Source organism: Dromaius novaehollandiae, chromosome 13 (genome assembly GCF_036370855.1).
Source record: "Dromaius novaehollandiae isolate bDroNov1 chromosome 13, bDroNov1.hap1, whole genome shotgun sequence".
Taxonomy (NCBI): Eukaryota; Metazoa; Chordata; class Aves; order Casuariiformes; family Dromaiidae; genus Dromaius; species Dromaius novaehollandiae.
In genome coordinates, this window is record NC_088110.1 from 9,028,859 (window position 1) to 9,050,002 (window position 21,144).

Consider the following 21,144-nt stretch of genomic DNA (forward strand, 5'->3'; position numbering starts at 1 on the left):
CCGGGCTGTATTTCCCGGGCCGTCCATGGCTCGGTGCTGTTGGCTCTCTCTCCGTCTGATCAGCCCAGGCTGCGCGGGGCTCCCTACGGGATCAGAGCGCTCCCCCGCCGGGACTCCACTCCTCACATCCTCCTGCTGGGACTCAGCTACATTTCCAGCCAAGCCTGGCTTTATTATGTGTGTCTGCACTGCAGCCCCAGCAGCAAGATCAGGAGGAGGAAAAGGAGCCAGGACAAAGAAAAGAGAGGGAGGCTGGCGAGAGCTAAAGAAAATAAAAACCCAGGGCAGCCGCGGCAGCAGCAGCAGCGATGAAGGCAGGAGCAGTGCCACCTCCCCGCGCGTAGCACATGGAGGCAGCTAGCGGCCCCGGCATCGATGCGAAGCTCCACTCACCGCGGTCCGCCGAGAGCGTCCGTGCGGCAGAGGCGGCGGCGGCGGCCGGGGGCGCGGGCGGCCGCGGGGCAGCGCGGCGGCGGGCGGCGGCGGGCGGCGGGCGGCGGCGCCTCGCCGCGGAGGGCGGGCAGCGCGGCGGCGGGGGGCAGCGCGGGCGCCCGGCTCCCCGCGCCGGGAACTGAGCGCCGCGGAGGACGCGCGGCCCCCGCGCCGGCGGCGGCGGCGGAGCGCGGCGGGGGCGGAGAGCGGGCGAGGCGGCGCGGGGCCGGGGCAGCGACCGGGAGGCTGCGGCGGGGCTGCGCCCCCCGGGCGCCTCGCGGTGTTGCCGCTCGTGTTTTCAGGCGCTAGTTCTGCTCGCGCGCCCTCCCCCACCCCCAGCGCGGGGAGCCCCGGCCGCTCCGCGCGAGCCTCTGCTTCCTCGCTGTGAAAGTCGGGACCGGACTCAGAGCTGCGGGGCGCCCGCAAACTTTGCGGAGAACAAAAAGCCGGGGGGTGCGGGCCGGGCGCGGCGGGGCTCCTGCCGCTCGCGCGTTGCGGGGGGGAACAAAGGGGGGGTGCAACTGTTGCGCCTGTGGGTTTTTGGGGTTTTTTTTTGTTTTTGTTGTTGTTGTTGTTCCCCCGGGGGGAGAGCCTCCGGGTGCCCGGGGGGTGGAAAGAGGAGTTGAACTTGCCGCATTGCAACAGGCAGAGAAGTGAGAAATCAAATAATCGATCCTGCTGCTGCTGCCGCCGCCGCCGCTTCGCCTCGCGGAGCCGAGCAAAGTTTGGCGCGGGCAGAGGGGGAGCAGGCAGGGGAGGCAGGAGCGGCGAGGAGGAGGAGGAGGAGGAGGACGAGGACATGTCAAGGAGGAAGCAAGCCAAGCCCCGCTCGGTGAAAGGTAAGCGCCCGCCGCGGCCGCGCCGCCGGGGCGGGGAGGGACGCGACGCGACGCGACGGGACGGGACGGGACGGGAAGGGGCGCGGGAGCCGCCGCCGCCGCCGCGTGACCAATCAGGGCCGGGCGCGGCTTGGCGGGGATTGCGAATCCCCCGCGGGGGCCGACGGCGCCGCCGCCCGCTGCGGCTGCGGCTGCGGCTGCGACGGGGGGAGCGGGGCCCGGCGGGGCCTCGCCGCCCGCCTCCCTCCGCGGCGCCTGAAATGGCGGCGGGCGCTGCCCCGGCCCGGCGGCCTCGACGGCGCGGCGGGCATGTGCGGGCTGTGAGGTCATCGGGCCTCTGATGTCACGGCGACGTCACGCCGCGGGGCCGGAGCAGCCGGAGGCGGCGGGCGCGGGGGAGCCCCGGCCGCGCAGCCCGGGAGGGCCGCAAGTGGCGCGGCTGCGCTCGGGAGCGGGGCGCCCCGCTCGTGGGAACCGCGGTCTGGTGTGGCTCAGCGAGGTGGAGCTGAGAAAAACAGCGTTGTAGTGGGGGCCGAAATTAGCGTTTCGTCACCCTGCTCGGTTCGCCCGTTTCCTCCCGCTGCCCGAGGCGCGGGGCCGTGGTGGAAGCGGGGAAGAACTAGGGTCGGTTCCTCAGCAAGGGGCGTCTGTCGGGCTGCAAACTTAAGGGCATGAAACGCTTGGCGCTGAGGAGGCAGCAGCAGGATTTAGGAGGGGGTATGTTCATACCGGTTAAACACGAAACTTCACAAATAAACTCGTGCGTAGTCTTTAGGGGGTAGCAGCTGCCGAAACACTTACAGTGAGGGGCACTTAAAACCCGGTGTTTTTCTCCCTGAGAAACCAGCTGCCGGCAGAAGGCAGGCGGGCAGGCCCGGCGGAGCCATGTGCCGCGCCGCGAGAGTCGCCTTCCCCTCCGCTCGGGGAGGATTCCCGCGGCCGAGGAGGCCGCGATTTCGGGGCCCTCCCCGCGTGAGCCGCTGGGAGGGCAGCGCGGGGCTCGCCAACGCTGTATTGTCCTCTGTACAAAGCCCACGTCTCAGACTCAGTGGTCCGGGGGCTTTGTTGTGGGAGCACAAAAGGACCGTAACTTTTGATGCTTGTGATGAAACAAAAACTCGGGAGCATCCATTATTAAATAACTCGCGGACGGACAAAATTAGCATTCAGTTAATCAGACCGGCGAAAGAAAGAAATGAAACCCCGTCCAGTGCCATTTCGTATGCTTATATTGAAATAGCCATTATTTAATGGGTCGCAACATAGGTAATATTTGCTCCAAATGTTTGTGAAGTTTCTGCAAAGTAAGCCCTCCGTTCTTTAAAACAGCTGAAGGTTTTTTCCCGGCTAGTAGCACGTTTTAGCTTTGCTGCTGCGTGGCGGGTTTGCGGTGTGGCATTGTGAACCTCCGCGAGCGAGGACAAGCTCTTTTAAAGGAGCTGCTTCAGTAATTGCTGTGTGAAGTGCTACAGCCCGTGGGAAGAAGAAAGGACAGAGCTGGACTATTTCTAGGGGATGTTCTGAATTATGTTGTTTGAAACGAAAAGGATCGCAGTTTGAGAAGAGTCACCGAGGCCCCAGGTCATGACTTCCCTCAGACAAGGGGATCACATTTAGTGGACAGGCCTCCGGGGCTTTAAAATATTTTTTTCTGTGGTTAAATACCACATCTAGTGTTCAGGAAATAGTTTTATGTCAGCGAAAGCCATATTTGCTTTAGAAGCTCAGTTAATAAACAATGACACCTATATATAATAAAATTATGTCTTTACCATTTATTAGTCATTTGTTTCCTACTTCATTGCTTTTTTGGTGGCAATAGCTATGGCAAGGTATTGATACTTTACGATGAAAATTTGACCCTGTTTCTAATACAGAACAGATCACTATTTACAATGGCATTTTTATGCATTGAATTGGATGACTTACTGGCAAGTCTTAACTAAGAAATATTTTTCACGTAATGTAGAAATATCTTTGCAACAATCAGGTTGGTAAAACCTGCTTTTTAAAGCTTCTAAATATTTCTGTAGCCTTCAGGTAGAAAAAAATGTGTTTTCAGCTTCAGCATAACCTGACTGTGAATTACACCTCTCAGCATTAACTGACTACAGGCAATCAAAAGAATGAGCGGGATCTGGGTGAAAATTTTGATAACAGGAGGCAACCCATGTACGTATACGTGGGATATGGAATTTCTTCCTTTTCCTACATTCATCCATATCTTCTGCTTTTAGAAGGTCCATCATATGCATTTTGTGGTCTAGGGAGTTGGCAACCCAGTAGATTGCCACAGTACATGTTTCCATGGAAATAATTGAGATGTAATAAATAAAGGCACTCTGAGGTCACAGGTTTCCCAATTCAACTGAGAAGAAAACAAGCGTAAATTATGTGGATATATGTGTAGCATTTAGGTCTTCAAATAATGTACTGGTTTTCTCTTTGCTGTATATTTATTTCACTTTGTATAGCAGCTTTTCTATGCATTAGCCAGTGTAGAGAGTTGTGCGTCCTTCCTCACTGAGGAAGACTGCGTGCGAAACGGGGCTCGGTGCGAGCCTGTGGGGAAGGGCGTCCGTCATTCTGCACGTGAAAGGCCCCTCGTCCGTGTGTTAGCTGTGGCTGATGCTGTCTTTGACTTTAAAGAAGCAACTGACTTGGACAAATTATCCAGTGATGACAACTATTAGATCCACGTAATTTAAAATGAAGGAATCGTGAAACAGAACTGGAAGCCGCGAGCCTGTAGGCCCCGTAGACCCGTGCTCTGCCTTGTGAGGGGTCCGGTTCCGGCGCTCAGCAAGTTGCAGTCGTTGCTCCAGCTGTAACTGTACCAGTAGCCGGGCAATTCTGCCGCGTGTGGGGCTGGTGATTTGCAGTACAGTACGCTGATCTGTCGTAACCGTAACTCGGATTGTGCAAGCTCAAAGAAACCCAGCCTTTGTAGCTAGTGGTTGGGGAGGATGTTCTCCTTGGTTTAAATGAAGCTCTTCTGAGATCAACCAGGATAGAGGAATTGTGAGTCTTTGTTAGCTTAAAAAATAAATGATTCAGTGGTAATGTAGTGTTAGCAGCTGTGGTTTGAAACACTTGTCTATCCTGCAGCTTTCCTCCACATCGTAACTGAAGACCATGACTGTAATTTTTCCTCAGTACAGAATCATCTTTTGTAAAGCTGTCAGTAACTTGATTTGCTGAAGGCTTTTACAGTTATCTGTAGAGTTGCGCATCACTAATGTTATTAAAATCACATGATCTTGAACCCCAGACCCGTAATTACAGTTGTGAACATCAAAGTACACTATCCCTCCATCACCAGTGATCCATGGTAATGTCAACACAAATATCTTTAAAAGTTTGTTCTGTGCTATCAACTCTGGAGAAATGCTGGGCTCCAAGTTTGCTATGGGGTCTGTGAAAGGTAACTGTTGAGACCTGTATGAAGCTGTAGCTTATCACGTTACAACTTAGGCATGTTTTGGAGCCAGTTGTATGAAAGAGAGCATGTGAAATGTTGAGGTCCTGGTAATAGAGCCATAGGTTTAAAGTCCCATGTAATTTTAATTGGAGAATTACTTGAATGCAATTTGCGGGGACTGGGCTTCTGTTGGCACAAGGTTTTAAGCATCAGATGCACTTTGGTTGCTGAATTTGACAGTTCTGCAAATTGCTGTCAGATTGCAAGGGTATTTTGTGCATAAACATGCTAGTCAGTAATCAAACTGTTTTGCAAAAGAATGCACTAATTAAGTCTAGATTTGTTATCCTACTTGAAGTTGCAGAATTGCTGTCATATTTTTTTGCTTTCAGTTGGCAAAAAATGCTGATAGAAACTTTCTGATTTACACCCTACCTGCCTCATTTGTGTCAGTCAAAAAAAAAAAAGAGGAAAGGAAAGAAAAATGTTGCTCTCTACTTCGTTATCTGCAAAGTAAATAAAAATACTTCAACCATTTGCTGGGTTCCAATTAGCTGATTGCTCTGAATGATCTTCTTTAAAGGAATGCTGTTTTACCTATCTGCTCATACAAAGGTTTGATTTTTAATGTCTTGTGAAAAGGATTCTCTTTGTCTTGATTGATGTCAAGAATAAAAGCGTGATGGTAATATCCCTTTGAAAGCTATTGTATTGTCAGCTCTGGCTGACAGCAGGAGGCCCTCCTAGTGCTATAGATTAGCGCTGTGAAAACACTGACATTTTCTTTGTTATATTGCTGTTGTTCTGCTTGCAAAGTCAATTATACAATGTCGGAGCTCAGTTACAGAGTTGACTGTGGAAGTAACAATGTCTTTCATACTTGTCTTAAAGATATAATTTTCTTTTTTTCCCAGTTGATAGAGAAGAACCTGAAGGTACTGGCACAGTACATTCTACAAATTAAATTTTGACAAGTATAATCATAATTGCCAAATACAAGAGACTTGTGCGATTATCCTTTAATTTTACAGTTCATTCAAGTTTCAGTGGAATTTTATTGATACAGTGAAAGCAGCAGCTAAAATTGATAAAACTCATATCAAATAAGATTACAGTCTTGATTGTTCTTTATCAAGTGTAGCTTTTGGGGGATTTGGAATAACTGGAGCTGTTGGTGTTTCGCTGTGGGGCTGGCGCCGGGAGAACGTTTGAATCCGTGCCGGATACCCAGCCTTGCCTTTGGGGATTAGCCTACCGGCTTTAATTTTTGTGCGTGTGTTTTGGTACGAGCCCAGCAGCGTTCTCCCACGGACTCCACAAGTCCCCTCTTCCTCCCTTCTCCCTCCGGTGTGCTCTCCCGGACAGGGTCTGTGTGGTATTTAACTGGTTTTACTGATTGAAACTCCTGCCTGTGTGCAAACACCTTTTAATTGTGGTCTGTTCCCATTGGTCCTAGCGCACTTAACTAATAAATGTGGCCAAAAATTGAAACGGTGGAAAAGGTAACGCGTGTGGTTTTAAATACAAATGGGAAGAAATTAGAGATCTCCTGGTTTTGGTGCTGCTACATCTACCGTCATTGATGAGAAAGAGTAGCATGCAGCGATAGCGGCTTGCAGAGAACACTTTTTTTTTTCTTCAAAAGTATTTGTGTCAAATCAGTGCAAGTTAAAGAACATCATTCACTGCTGAATTGCTTCAGATGACACATGCAAAAAATAATCAGAGAGCTCTTGTTAGGACGTTAATTGTAGGATTTCTAAATTACTATTATAAACTAACAGAGTAACAAAAGATTCCACAGTTACCAGTAATTTGTCAGGATTTATTTTGTTTTTCTTCAATAATTGAAAATTAATGTCTTGAAGTGAAAGCAGATGTTCGTGCCATCCTCTGAATTGGATTTAAAAATGATGCTTTGTAGATGCGTTAAGCTTGTCTAAACACAAATTGTCTTATCATAGATGGGGCTTTGGCTTGGTTTTATCTATTGTTTGGTGCCAATTTAACTTTTATGTTAGACCTGTGAAAGCGGTTTCAGCCTGGTTAAATTAACTAAGCAAAGTGCTTGGGGTGACACCCAATGATCAATTATTGTAGTAAACATTTTTAAAGCACCCAACTCACCTGCTGGCTCTGGGAATGGCAATACTTGCTCATGCTGTAGTATTAATATTTACTTGTATCTTGGTAAACGTGCTCTTAATTGTTTACTTGGTTATTTTTACAGAACTAGTCCATTTATATCCCCCACCCCCAATTTGTAGACTCAAAGTTTTGGTACATCACAACTCTAGAGAAGCGCAAAACACCCGTTTCTTTTCCTTTTTAAAGGTATCTCCTAGTGTCATGCATTAGCCTGCAGTCTGTAAAAGAGAATAAATTTCTTCATGTATTAGAATATTCTCTTAAACAAAAGATTATTAATTGCCCACAATAATTGAACTGTCTTATACACATGCCTACGTCAAGCCCTCCTCGCTCCATCGGTGTTCTCCTTAAATGCCTCTGGAAAAGGCTGGCTATTATGTGCCATTGCAGCCTGGTAAATGTGCCAGAGTAATGAAGTACTAATAATAAGAAGCCTATTACAGACGACTTCAGTTAAACCTTTGCTGGCAGACGGTGGTGGAGAGGAGGGTCTGCTTTTTGTGCGTGCATTGACACACGCGTGTGTTGGGAGAATCCAGGTGTGCGTCTAGCGAAGCGGGAGCTAGCTCGGAGATGCCTGCGTTGCGTACATTTATACTTGTGGGGCCCCGAGCTCGAGTCTTACACGCTTTCTTCTCTGATGTCCATTAGCAAATGTGGAAAAGCTGGCCGCTGGCTTTCCCCTCCGCGCGGCCCTGCAGCGCCCGCCGCGGCGAGCCGAGAGGGGCTTCGTGGTGCTGCGCGCGTTCGCTTAGCAAGGAAACCTTTTGCTTTCCGCCTGCAGATTAGGCAATCGAAAGACCAATTTGCAGGACTTGTAAATGCCACTTGTTAATCATATGCAGTACGATTATTAATTTTTTTTTCTTTTTCCCCCTCGGATGCGTTAAGTCAACTTTCTAGCTTTTTATGTAATTGAAATTTGCCCTTTTGTTACCTGGGCATGAATTATTTTTGAAACGTTGTCATTACCCGCCCCGCTGTGAGGTTTATCTCTTCTGTTCATCCTAATTAAATAAAACATACTGTTGTTGGCCTGTCTCGCGTTGAAGGGAATTACCTGCCTCAAGGCTCGTCGCTGGGCTCACGCACCGCCGCGGACACCCGCTGCCGCGTCTGCTTTCCGCTTTCCCTTTCGAGGGGCCGGGGCGCGCCGGGCCGGCGGCGGGTGCTCTGCCGGGCTTTCCGGAGCCCGACGAGCAGTGAAAGCCTCGTAACTGAAGTTGCCTTCCAAAGTGCAACTGTTGCTGGTTTTTTAGGCAGGAGCTATGGCGGAGGGAGAGCCCCAGGGTCGGTGGCTGAGGTGCAGCGGCGGGAGAGGCCCCTCGCTGGGGAGGAGCTGCTGCGGGCAGTGCCGCTGCCCCGGCCCGGGCCCCCTGCCCTCCGCCCCGGGCCTTTGCTCTAGCGTAGCCTGATTCTGCTTTCCAGCTGTTAACAAATTATTACAGAGGGCAAAAAGACGAGTTTGCAACATGCCTATGTGGAAAAACCCTAAAACAATATTTTTACCCCCTCCAACCCCAAGACTCATCAAAATCCCTTTGCTCGCACAGCTGCCGCTGAACGCATCCCTCCGAGGCTGCCTCCCCGGTGCCGGCCTTCTCCACCCGGTCACGTGCATTCGCCGCTGCGGGTCGTTGCGTGCAGCTCGCCCGCGGCCGTGCAGCTTGCAGAGGCTCGGACGCTCCAACCCGCGGTGCGAGTCCAGCGCTGCTGGGCTCCCGGACGGCGCCTGGTGCTCGTCATCGAGGCTCCCCTCTCCGGCCTGCCTTTGCCAGCGTCGCGCTTCCTGCCCAGCGCGGCGAGGTCGGGGTTTTACTGCCGGCGTCCGCGTTGCAGCGGCGAGAGGGGAGAAGTGCGGCGAAGCGGTGGGATCCACTCGCTGGGGCGGCAGAGGACCCAGCAGCGCCGCGGCAGCCGCCGGGCAGCGGGGGCGAAACCCGAGGGGCGGCGGGGCGCCTTTAGCATCCCCTTAAGCAGTAGGTGCACATCGGGGGGCCCCAAATTGAACGTGAGCCTGCACCTTTTCAACCTCCCGTCCCCCAGGTCACAGAAGGAGAAGGAGGTGGAGAACGCACCTGGGAGCTGGATGGCCTCAGCGCCTGGGGAGGGGAGACAGAAACTGGAGAAAGACAGGGAAAAACGGGAAAAGACGAGCCTGGAAACTCTGCTCCTTATGTATGGGTGTGGAAGGTGTCTGAGGATCAGATGCTACGTTTGGCATAAACATTAATTTATCTGGAGCTGCATCTATGTTATCTCGAATGTTTAGTCTTCAGATTGACAGAAGAAACAAACCGGAAAAGCCAGTCCAACCGCAGAAAGGGCTATGGCTAAGTGTGAGCAGAAAAGAAGATGCTAGAAGTGTGAAACACCTAAACGCAGTATCTTTTCTGCTCTTAACAGGCAGTGTCAGTGTTTTCCCATCTGAAGGAGTGTATTTGCTTTAGTTCAGAGCTGGTTTATGTTTAATATAGAGAAATTTGAGGACAACTGTGATTCCAGTTGTGAATTCTGGAAGTTTTGGTTATTTTATGATCGTGGTGCATCCGCGCTGGGCCGGTGAGGACTTCTGGTGCGCCGGCCTGGGGCCAGGGAGAGGGGAGGCTCGCGGGTTAATTGTGGGGAAAAGTTTTCACACTTTTTATCTGAACATGCGCGCACACCCCAGTTTGCATTATCAGTGCCGCGTGTGCACATATGCACGGGAGAGAGGGTCTAGAGGCATCTTTAGCATCTTTTACGAGGCCTATTGATAGGGCTGCAAAAGCAAGGAAGTTTTTCTGGCGCGAGCCTTTCCTCCGCCCTGAGGAAGCAGCCGCCTTCTGGCTATTTTGCTTGATAGGTAAACGCAGCTTTACTTTAATTCACTTACTCAAGCTCTTACTCAGATTCCTCTTGTTTCATTAGATTACTCACACGAGTAAAGATGTACTGGATCGCATAGCAATGCCGAGCGCTTGTATTATTTATTGCTGGATGCCGTGGAAGCGTTTCAGTCAGATAATTTGCTCATGGCCTCTTTTATTTCTAGGAAAATGGCATGCCTTGCCCTTCATAATTTCTTTGCTTTTACTGACCAGACTGTTCCCCCAGAGGGCATATGGGATGTGGCAGAGTGTCGAAAATGCTGGGCTGGAGAAGGAGAGAAGGAGGGCTGTGTGTGTGGATTGCATGTTATTTGTTTTATGCCGGATTTATATGGCAAAACCAGCGTGCTTTCAGAACTGGCGCTTTGTGCAGAGTGCTGGAGTCAACTCTGGAGGAGGAAGTTGTTACCGTGACACAATTTCTTTTAGTATAAAGAAGCACTTGCAGTCTGATGCTGAGCATCGTTTAGGAGTATAGCACAATGTATTATGAGCCATTTTAAAATGAAACTGGGAATGTGTGTCTTCAGCTCTCGTGCTGCATCTCAGCTAGTGCTCCCGCGTTAAGTCCATTGTTACGAATTTCAAGGGTTTTTTTCTTTCCTAATTTATCTTTTCTGCTTGATAACTGGTTCATCAGACTGGTTTTAAGTCTCTGTTCTAGTGGTTTTTGTTCATAAATAAACACTAATGGGAGCTTCTGTGTTGTTCCCCCCCCCCCCCCCCCCCCGGTTAATGTACTGAGATGCAGTGCTGAAGGAGGACTTGGGGGTGGGGGTGTGAGGTGGGGTGGCCCCGGGCTCCCACATCGGTGCCTCGCATGCAGCTCTTCCCGTCCATGGTCTCCCAGCCGCTCGCTGAGCTGCTTCTCCAGAAACCTGGGGGAAACCGAAAAACAGCCTGGAAAACACCCTTTCGGCTGTGGGGTGTTTGGGGCGTACACCCAGCTCCTTCAGCGGGGTGTGCGGCGTGTTGGACACGCGCTATGGACTGACCCAAAGACCAACTTTGTATTTTTCTACTCTCAGCTATGATTTTTGCTCCTTGCCAGTGGGTCTGTATTCAAAATATGGCTCCAAAGACAACGCACAGAAAAATGAGCTTTTAATTTGTCACCTGCTGGTGAACCACTCTGTCCTCCTGGAGATGCCAAATTGCAAATGAGGTTTCTGCATCCCCCCGCGCCGCCGTCCCAGAAACGTCCTGTGTTTCGTAGCTGCTCGTGGCAGGGCCGGAGGCACGGGAGCGCGCAAAGCGGGCGCAGGGCCACCCCGGGCAAGCAGATCGGCGGGCAGGGAAACGGCGGTCTCCCCGCGGCTGTGGGGCACCAGTTACCTCCCGCAGCAGAGTCTGCTCGCGGCTTTCTGTTGGGCAATGTGGGGAAAAACGAAGCGAAACCATTTCTTTGTGCTATCGCTCACTATTGGAAAAATCCACCTGAAGTCATCCTTAAAAGGTTCAGCGCAAGTTGTGCACGCTTTACCCTGGGGGCCGTTGCCTTGTCTGGCTGCGCGCGCTGCTGCCTTCTCCACGGTGGGCCGCGCGCCCGGGGTGGCACACGCCCCGGCCGATAGCGGTGGGTGTCTGCTCGCCAGCATCCAACCCCCCGGTGACAGTTTACCTTGAGGTACGACCGGAGACCTCCGATTGTTAACGTACAGGCGGAAAGCTAGGCCAGCTCTGCGGCGATGTGCAGTTGTACACAGTTGAGGCGTTACCTTGTGGTCGTACGTGGCTGTACGCAGCAGAGGCATTGCCTTTTGTTCTTAAGCCACGTGTCTGATTTTAGAGTAATGGGGAAAAACGCGTTTCCCACTGAGGAGGTAGCGTTTGGACTGTGCCATATCCGAACTTCTCGCGCTTGCGGCCGAGGCAGGGTGCTGCCGGGCCTGTCCCGTGCCCCCTCGCCCGGCTCGGCCTCGGCCTCGGCCTTGCACGCTCGCGGCCGCTGCCACCGGCACGGGCATCGCCCCTGCGTCCCTCCGTCCCGGGGCCGCTGAAAGCGGTGGCAGGAGAAATGCTGTTTTGCGGGCAGACGCCGTGCCGCGCCGGCGGGGTTTTGGCGGGGACGAGAGGGCTGCGCGAGCGGCAGGACCCACCTCGGCCCTACCCCGGCCGTCGGCATCGGCGGCCGCTGCCGTTGCTGAGGCTTGTTTGCTTTCTTATTTAGAGCGGTTCTGATGTGGCAAATTTAGATGGCTTTCCCTGCTGTGCGAGGGCTATCTTTTTTTGCCTGTTTGCTTATTTTTAGTCACAGAAAATAAAAAATTGGCTGTTTGCCAGTAAGAAAAAAACAAAAGCCCCAAAGTGAGCTAGATAGTGTACCTTGCCTTGCTTTCTACAAACTCCCTTGGAATTGTAATTACTGCTCTGGTTTTTGTAGAAGCTTGTGGTTCACTGTGGAACAGACAACGTATCAAAGAATAAAATAGGTTTTTGGTTTTCCTATTTATTATTAATCTCGTTTGGATTTGGCAAAATACTGTGGTGGGAAAATATAAAGAGACGTTCAAACCGTGACTCTTACATAAAGGAATAAAGGAGAGTAAGTTATTTAAACAACTTAATGTGTTTCTGCAATAGCGTTGCTTGGGCTGCAGTCTGGGCTCTATAACAGCCTTATTTTAAAAAATTGCTTTAAATTTTATAAATGTTTCTCTCTCTCTCTCTCTCTCTCTCTCTGTCTCTCTGTCTCTCTCTCTCTTTTGCAATACCTAACATACATTGTCTGCTCTGCTGTTAACTCCCTGATGCAGAATTCCTAAGTTTGGGCTAATAGAAAATTTGGAGGATTCTTCATTATCTGAACCTCTTGAGAAATACCAAATATGTTCCAGTAATTGTGGTGTAGTACAACAGGGAGTCACACTGGCAGTTTGTTGGAAAGGGTTTTTCCTGTAGTTATGAAAACCATACAACTATTAAAATCCCCAAAACTGAAACCGTTGGGATTACTCATATACTTACAGTTAAGCGCATGCCTAAAGGTAGATATATTCAGCATGTATTTTTTGACTTGCATTTCACTCCTAGCTTGAGAATATCAGAAAAAAATATTCCTTAATCACTTCAGTCTTGTGGAGCCTTTTAATTCTGTGTTTGTGTGGCCTTAGCACAACAGGCTCTGGCTTGTGGCAGAAGCACCTAGGTGTTACTACAGAGCAAATTATTAACAATAAAGAATGGAAAGTTTGCAAAATACTAAGATCCTACAGGCCCGTAGCAAAGAGTTGGAGGCAGATTGCTCCCCTCCTGTCTTCTCTTCCTAACTCTGCCACAGCCTGGCGATGCATGCGCGTATGTCCCTTAATTTTTCTCTCTCTCGGTTTTTTTCCATCGCAGTTGTATGCAAAGAGGGTATAGCACTTGTCCCTTGGAGATGAAAGTGAATTTATTAAACGCTCTGAGATCTTCGATAGATGAAAGTGAAATGAAACACTGATATTTTAGTTCAGGTCATAATTTTTGGTTTTGTTGGTTGTTTCGTCTTCCCTGCTCTAGAAAATTAGATTTCTAGGACAGAATCAAGAAGAAATACTAGAAAGTGATGCCTGTTTTGTAGCAGTAGTACAGGGGCATTCGTCCTTGTCTGGCAGCCTTGTGCTGAGAGGGCACTGTTTGTCTCGCTTTGCTGTCTGCAAGATAGTGGTGCTGTTACTACTTGCTTAGTGTCTCTTAAAAAGTTCCTTTGGTTAAATATCTTTTGTCTTGTATTTGACTTTTTTTAATTTATTTTTTTAGAAAGCACTGGCATGTGTCTATAATTGTCTTGATGTATTGTCTCAAGGACTTAATTACCACACATATTATTCTTAAGAAACAAAATACCTTTTGTGTTTATGAAACGATATAAATAATTTGCTTTGAACTAGAATTTGGAAATATGCAGGTTGTGGAGTATAACTAATACAAAAATGTTTTTGTAGCTCTTAAAAAAAATTCCATTTGCACGAGTATCAATATGTGGGGGAATTTAATTTTAAAAACAGTCCCAGCCACTTTGAAGAAAAATATAATGCAGTACATAAACTCATTTTAGACACTACTTATTCTACCATGTCCCATTAGTTGATGTTTGCACAGTGCTTTGAAAATGTAAAGCGCTATATAAGTGCTTATTATTACTACATTATTATTATTCTCCCTCTTGAAAAAAGACCCTCTGGGGAGAGTGAGACTTGCTTTGCATTTCATCTGTAGTTCAGATCCCACAAGAAATATACCCGTTTGTTTTGATTTTTGCATTCTTTTCTCCTCACTTCCACCCTTCTGAAAAAAAAAAACTATTGTGTTTTAGAAATTACAGAGTTCTTATTTAGTTATGGTTGGTAACTGCACCAACAAGAGTATTATTTGAAGGCATGTAAAAATCTTAAAATCGCTTTCTGTTCCAATCTGTAGAATAGAATAAATCAGCGCCCTGCTCCCTGAGCCTCGGTGGTCGCTCGGTGCTGGGAAGGCAGCTAGTCCAGCTCGGGTGCAAGGACATACGATAGCGTCGGCGATAACGCCCTTCGGCCGGGTATCGTCCTGCCGGCCAGTTCGTGAACGTGGGCTCCAGGGTGGGAAGTGTTGGGTGACGTGAGAAAATGGGTGGCTCTGGCAAAGCCCGGGAAGAATCCCCTTGCTACAGGCAGAAAGCACTGCAAGTTCTTCTGTTGTATCCGTATGATTGTTTTCCTTAAGAAGAAAAATGCTACAATTGCTCTGCTCCTTTGCACTCTTAACCACAGCCCACGTCCCTGCAGGAGGATGAGGTGTTAGTTTTAGTTCTTCTAACCCCCTTTATGCCTTGAGTCCTTATAGTGAAAAGGACTTTTAGTGGGCAATGCCAGGCATTTATGCTCCGCAAATGCCATCATCAAATTTAAGGACGATACCCATTACCCTGCGGTGCTTGAGGCCATACTCGTTGCCCACGAACCTTGGACTTCTCTTTGCCTTGGCACTCTTAGCCTTGCGTGATCATAAACTAGTGAACCGGTAGGGGTGAGACTGCTCCATGTAGGGTGAAGAATTTCATCCCTCTTGTAGCTATTTCTCTTGCTACGCTCTTGCCTTTCGCCCTGGTTTCTGAACTGCCCCATGTTGGACTCTCCACAGCTCGGTGACTCCCCTTCCAGAGACCCCTGAATGCCATTTCTATAAACTACATTTTGGAGAGTGGTACAGAGAGCAGGAAAAGTGACTTGAACCAGCACGTGGGTTAGGAGAGTCAAAAAACGATGTGAGTTGCAGAACATAACCTGACTTAGATGTGTCGCTGGGCTTGGCCCTTAGTAACGTTACCACACGCAGCCTCTAAATAGCGAAGTAATATGCAGGATTTCAGCTTGGTTTCCAATAGAAACAAGGTTTTACGCAGTCATCCTAATCTGTGTGCGCCCTTCCGTGTTGAATCTTAGCTGGTTTCAGCCAAGCTTGGCAGAGAGCGGCAATACCGCTTCTGCTCCAGGAGTTTCATGGCAAACAGGCATGGAAGGAGGAGGAAACCCTCTAATAGCCTGGAATGGCTTTGGCCAAAAGGCACACCTTATTAGTCACTGAATAACCCGTTTTGAAGCACGCTTACAGCCAATGCCCGGCTGCGGGCGAAGCTGACGCCTGCGCTGTGCTAGGCTGCAACGCTGCGGCGCGGAGGTGCCCAGGACGAGGCGGCGCTGCCCGAGCAGGCACCCAACCACGGCTTCCCACACTGCCTTGGGTTGCAGCATTTCCAAAGCATAAGTAATGAAGAGCTTCATCTGCCAGGTCTCCTGCTTGGGAAGAGGTCGCAGGAGGGACCTGCAGCACCTTTACCAGCGTTACGGTGCGGTGCTGGGCATCGCTCCTGCGGGGAGGCTCCCGCTTGCCCTTGCTGCTCCCGCTGGCGTGTGGGGAGCGGTGAGGAGGATCTCAGTAACGTGGGCACTGCAGATCTGCAGAGCTGCTGAGGTTATTCCTTTTCATGTATTTCCAGTGTTGGGGGGAAGCTGGAAAGTCCAGCCCATTCAGCCTCCTACTGAGCCCTAGAGCAAGGGGTTGGGTGCCTGGAGGGTGCAGGATGAGCCTGGTCACTTCTGGACCACGCAGAGGACTTGTGTGCCTGGAAAGTTTCCTTCGTATGTAGGTAACGCTAGAGAGGGGACATGAGGTGACCGTCTCGGCTAATATTGCCCTGGTAGCCAGTCCTCATAAGGTCTAGAGCTCCCTTTGAGTTATTCGTGTGAACTGTTTAATAGTTTGGCTGTGTGACTGACTGCCTTGGTAACACATGCGTGCTTCTAGGCAGTGTCTAAGTCAAAACCGAAGTATAAACATTATCTGACGACTTAAAACCATTTATTACATTATTATTTTATCAGGAGTTCATCAGCCTTGTCAATGCATGTCAGGTGCCTTAGTTTCAAACAAGAAAACGCTAGGTTGGACGAACTGAAGCAGACTCGTATGGACAATGTGTTTCATGATCCTTTCAACAAAAGTCTTAGTTACTTGCAGATGTTTCGTGAAGCCTTTTAAAATGCAGATGCTCTATTAGAAAACACCGTGCCAGGTAGCCCTGTCATTTGAGAACCTTGCTGAAATTTGAAGACCTTTTTCTACAAGTGCCTCCTGCTTATTTACCCCAGTCCAAGCGGCACTGGACCACCGGAGAGCTGTTCTGTGTTTCTGAAGCCGTAGTGCCGTGGTGTGGGAGTTTTGGCACAAATAACATCTTCAAGAGTCTTTTTCCCCTCCTTTCGCCCACCCTCGATCCCCTGGTGAACAAGGTGGGATTCAGGTCCCTCTTTCTCCTGCACGGCGTGGTGGTGGAGGGCTGCAGGGTAGGGATGGGAACTGGGGTTGGGGTGGGAGGAGAGCGGGGGGCAGCGAGAACTTTGCCATTCAAGCTGGTATCGCTGCGGAAGCCGCTATCCCATGAAATTGCAGTCCAAGAAATCAGCTGTTAACTGCTTCTGCTGTGCTCAGGGTTTGAGGGACTTGTTGGCGTTTGGGAGATAATGGAATGGGCCAGTATCCCTTTCTGCTTCACTCTTATTTTTTTGAATATGAATTAATTTGGGAGTGGAAACGTGTACATTTTTATAACTGGAAGCTTAAAATGAAAACCAGTAAGCTCGGGCATTCAGGGTTGCTGGAACGTTTGAATGATGAAAGACTCGGAGATGGAGGCTTCTTATTCTGAAGCACCCCTGCGTTCGAGAGTCTCGTGTAGCCGTAGATGCAAGTACTTGATGTGGTTGAAAAGGACAGAAAAGTTCCACAATTTTTCTTGCTTTTGGTCTGAAACTGCCAAATTTACTGTAGCCAGTAGAAATCTTGTTAATGAAAGAAGTCTTGTTATTGGAACCCGGTGCTAGGTGATGGCCAGCACAAGGGCTAAGCTGTGGAGGGCATTTCCCCTTGGTCACAAAAGAGCTGCTATAGCCTGGCAAACGTCGCGCTGCAGAGCGGTCGTCTGCGCGGTGCCTCGTTGGAGGTGCTCACCTGAAATGGGAGTGGGCGTCGTCAGAGCCGCTCCGTCGTTGGGTTTGCTTGGCACGCTCATCCCTTCCCCGGGGATGTGATTTTTTGCGTTTATCATTAAAATATGAGTGGGAAATGACAATAACTATGGAAATGATTGCCCTCAAAGCCGAGCCCGGGTGGGACAGAGGGACGAGCCAGAAGGCAGGCACGATGCCTCTGCCCGCCGGAGGGAGGGCGGTCTCCCCCGTCCCCGGGTGTTTCGCGTGGCGCCGGGGGCGGCTGTGCCAGGGTGGCCGGTCCCTCCGTCGGCCCTCGCCCCGGGCGGGAGGGCGACGTGCGCTCCCCCAGCGTTTGCACCAGCAGAACAAAAGCAGCCCGGCAGCAGAAGCAGGCTCGGAGATGCTCCAGAAACGCCGCCGCTCCGGGCGGCGGGGAGGGCGGACGAGCACGCGCGGAGCGGAAAATGGAGCACAGCTGCCCGTTTCAGCCACCAATGCCTCGCCGGGAGCGGCGGCGCCCCGCGGGGCCGGCCGTGGGCTGCTGCCCCTGGGCACGGGCCGGCTCCCGGGGCCGGCCCCCGCGGGGCTGCCCTAACGAGCAGGCTGGGGACGGGCAGATGGCCTTCCTCCCCGCCGCGGGGGCCCGGCTCTTCGGGGAGTGATCCCCGCTGAGACTGCAACAACAGCAACCCGGGAGCCGGGCAGATGGTCTACTGGCGACCGCTCTAATAATTGCATCAGCTGGTTACTTTTGCAGCCAGTGAAGCCTCCTATTCGTAGCCTCTCTGAAATGATCCTGATTTTTTTTTTCTTCCTGCCTTGTTTAAATTTATTTATTTTTTTCACGGGGTGGGGGTGAGGCTGGGTGGGCAGCCATCTGCCGGAGGTATTTGATAATCTGGTTAGAGGAGCCTCCGAGCAGTAGCAGCGGTGCCTGGACAGGCACCTGAATGGGCGAGAGGCCACGGCAGCCACGGCTCTTTTCTCATGCATCACATGTAATTTAGGGCTCTAATGATGGTGCTCGTTGAGAAGAGAAGAGCTGGACTGGTGTAATCCTTTCCAGCCTCAGAGGGCCGTTGCAGTCTCATTCCTTGCACGAAACACCTGCCAGCCTCCACCTAAATTGCTCAACATACCTAAGCTGCTGCTCCCTCAAGCGACGTGCGCGCAGGCCGGAGATCTAAATAATGCAAGATACAGTGGCGGGTTCTTCCTCGCCTCGCCCTCCCCCGGCTGGCACCTCCGGGCCGCTGTTAGAGGAAAGCTGATGAGATGTCCACTGGCAGTTGCTCAGGCTGTTTTGCAACCTGACTTGCCCTTCACCTTTATTGTGCTCTTCCTTTTGGGTTCTCGTTAGATAGACAAAAGATCTACACGTTCCTGTTGGCATCTCTGCTACTCGTAGGGATTGCCGGCAAGCGTAGTCTCGGCTGACTTTTGAAGTAGCAAAACAGTGGGAGCTGCCGTCAGAGGTCCTCCAGAGATGCCGACCGCCCTCCCGCTGGGTTCCCGGGCGCCTGGCGCTCCTGCGCATCTCCGTCCCCGCGCGCTCGGGCAGCCTGGGAAGCGCTGCTGCTCCGCTCTCCTGCACCCCGCTTTTCGCTCGCAGCGTGGCACCGGTCGCTGCGGCAGGGCTGAGCCCAGCTCGTGGCTGACCCAGAGGTCCCCTAATCCCTTACAGCAGGGTTAGATTCAGCCCGGCCAAGCCCCCCTTTCCTTTTTTCCCCCCTTTGCGGTGTTTTGTGCCCCGCCGACATGCAGCCCGCCTCCTGCCCGCGCCCCGACTGGCTGCTCCAGCTCCTCCTGACTTCTTACAACTCTCCTTAGGCAAATCAGAGCTGGCCGCGAGGGCTTTTGGTGCTTGCAACTGGTTTCCATGAAGGCAATTTCAGGACTTTGGTTTATGCCCATCTATTTCACCCTGGCATAAATTCTGCAAAAATTTCAGTGCTCGGCTCGCTTGATGGTTTGCTAGTCCTGAGTTTCATGTTACAATTTGTAGGAGGGATGGGACAAATGGCTGCATTAAGGTTTCTGAAAGGACTGATTAAAGTTCGCTTTTGTAAGTTGAGAGTTGACCTCCACAGGAAGAATTTGGGATTGCCCACATTCTTCATAGCTTCCCTCATTATGGCATTGCGGCGGATTTGGTTCATTATGTGATGATACTAATATGAAAATATTATGTTGCTGCATTCTGTGAATGTCTCTTTATCTGCTGTAAGCTCCAAATGCGTAGCCACGGATGTTGAACTGAAACTTTGCAAATATCCTGCTGATCCCTTCAGGACCGTTGCTTATGTAGCCTTATTTTTTCTTTAGAAATTGTAGGTGTGGGTAATTACATGTATTTTTGAAAGCTCTAACTATGCCTCATTTAAACTTCTGCAAACATCTTTGTAAGTCCAATTAAATGCCTGCAGAAGAAAACGATCAAAAAATGAAATGGGGAAATGTGCGTTTACCCAGATACAGCTTGCAAGCCAAGCAAAATGTTATGTTAGCCCAACAAATGGGTTATTCAAGCAAAGTTCTACCAAGACAAACATAAGAAAGTCGAGGATAAGTGAGCTTTGAAGCAATACGGGATGTGATCCTTTCAAGTTAAGTTATCAAGATTGTACAGGTTGAGAAAATGCAGCTGATTTCGGGCCCACTTGAAAATTGCATTGGAATTACCCTGAAAGATGCAATACAATCCGAGTTTTTCAAATGCTTTCAAAAATTTTAATTTGGGATCTGAACTTTTGCCTTCCTGGAGTCTTTTATTTGTACCAATGTAGTCGAATATTGCAGAAGAACTGTAAATAAAAATGAAGCTCGGGCCGATTCCCGCTGGGGCCCCGCCGGGGATCCGTGTTTTTTCTCTGCTGTCCGCAGCTGTCCAGGCGCACGGGGCCGGGGGAGCCAGGAGGCTGCGGCGGCCCGGAGCAGCGGGGCATAGGTAGCAACAGCATTAATGCTTTAACTGTGTTTTAGGGAACCAACTCTGCTTTACTGAATTAAACTTCCGTTTAATTTCCATCAAAGTTAAAGCAAAACTCACAGATAGCTGGATAGGGCCCCGTGTGCTCGCAGTTTCTACAACCGCTGATCAAAAGCAATACTTTGTTTCTAATTTGAGAAAGTTCTTTTTTTTCTTAGGTAGTTTAAAACCAAAGGAAACCGTCACATCCTGAGTGACATCCTGTGTGCCACAGCAGCATTCTTGCTGCTAGACTGTCAGAATTTCAGCCGAGGGAATAAAATCCAATCTGTGTAAAAATGTATTTGCTTTGTGAAAAGCTTGCAATATTGCATAAGCTGTTTTCTGATTCTAAAATTCAGATTGAAAAATCTATATCCAAGAGAACAAAAAGATTAGTTAAATTAGTTATCTGGAGGAAATACAGAGGACATTGACTTATTGATTTGCTTTTAGTAAATTTGGCTTGATATGCAAGATTACAGTTTTAATACTAGAAATTATCACAGCGTGTCCCAGCCTGGTCAGTCCCTTCCTACGCTGCGTTTTGCCCAGCCTGCTGCTCTGGTGTCTGGCCGTCGGCGTGCCGCTGCCTTTCGGAGCGCCCCGCGCCTCCCGGAGCAGCGCGGTGCCCGCAGCCGGGACGGGCAGCCGTGGGGGCTGCCGGTTCTGGCCTCACGCTTTTCCTCATTCGGCTGTTTCTGGCGGTTTTGGGTCGAAGGACCGGAAAGGCAGGCGGGGAGCGGCGCGCCCGGCGGTCTCGTGGCCCCGGAGCGGCGATTCCCGGCCGCGGCTCCCACGGCCCCTCCGGCCGGACGCTGGAGACGCGCTACACCAAATTACCTCGGCTCTGCCCGTAGCGCCGCGGGGTGATTTACTCCTGTATTTAGCGTTTGGAAGTGAGACTTAATGAAGATAGATAAGAAATCTTGACTCCTCTCCTTAGCTAATTTATCAGCTTTTCTCCTGAATATATGAGTTAAGGTGTGTGTATAATGTGTATTGCTGCTCC

At 50.4% G+C, this 21,144-nt stretch overlaps 1 protein-coding gene across 4 annotated transcripts in view; it reads left to right on the forward strand.

Annotated features, from left to right (window-relative positions):
* The first annotated feature begins 637 nt into the window (after positions 1 to 637).
* ZNF423 (zinc finger protein 423) overlaps positions 638 to 21,144 on the forward strand; it is a 219,717-nt gene continuing 199,210 nt past the window's right edge. For 2 of the 4 annotated variants that reach the window (XM_064519574.1, XM_064519575.1), the window contains exon 1: positions 640 to 1,271. In XM_064519574.1, coding sequence (XP_064375644.1) covers positions 1,232 to 1,271 — 40 coding nt within the window. In that variant the 5' untranslated portion in view covers positions 640 to 1,231. Of the gene's footprint in view, positions 1,272 to 21,144 lie in introns of all 4 variants that reach the window. The other 2 variants (XM_064519577.1, XM_064519576.1) reach the window with 2 other exon arrangements.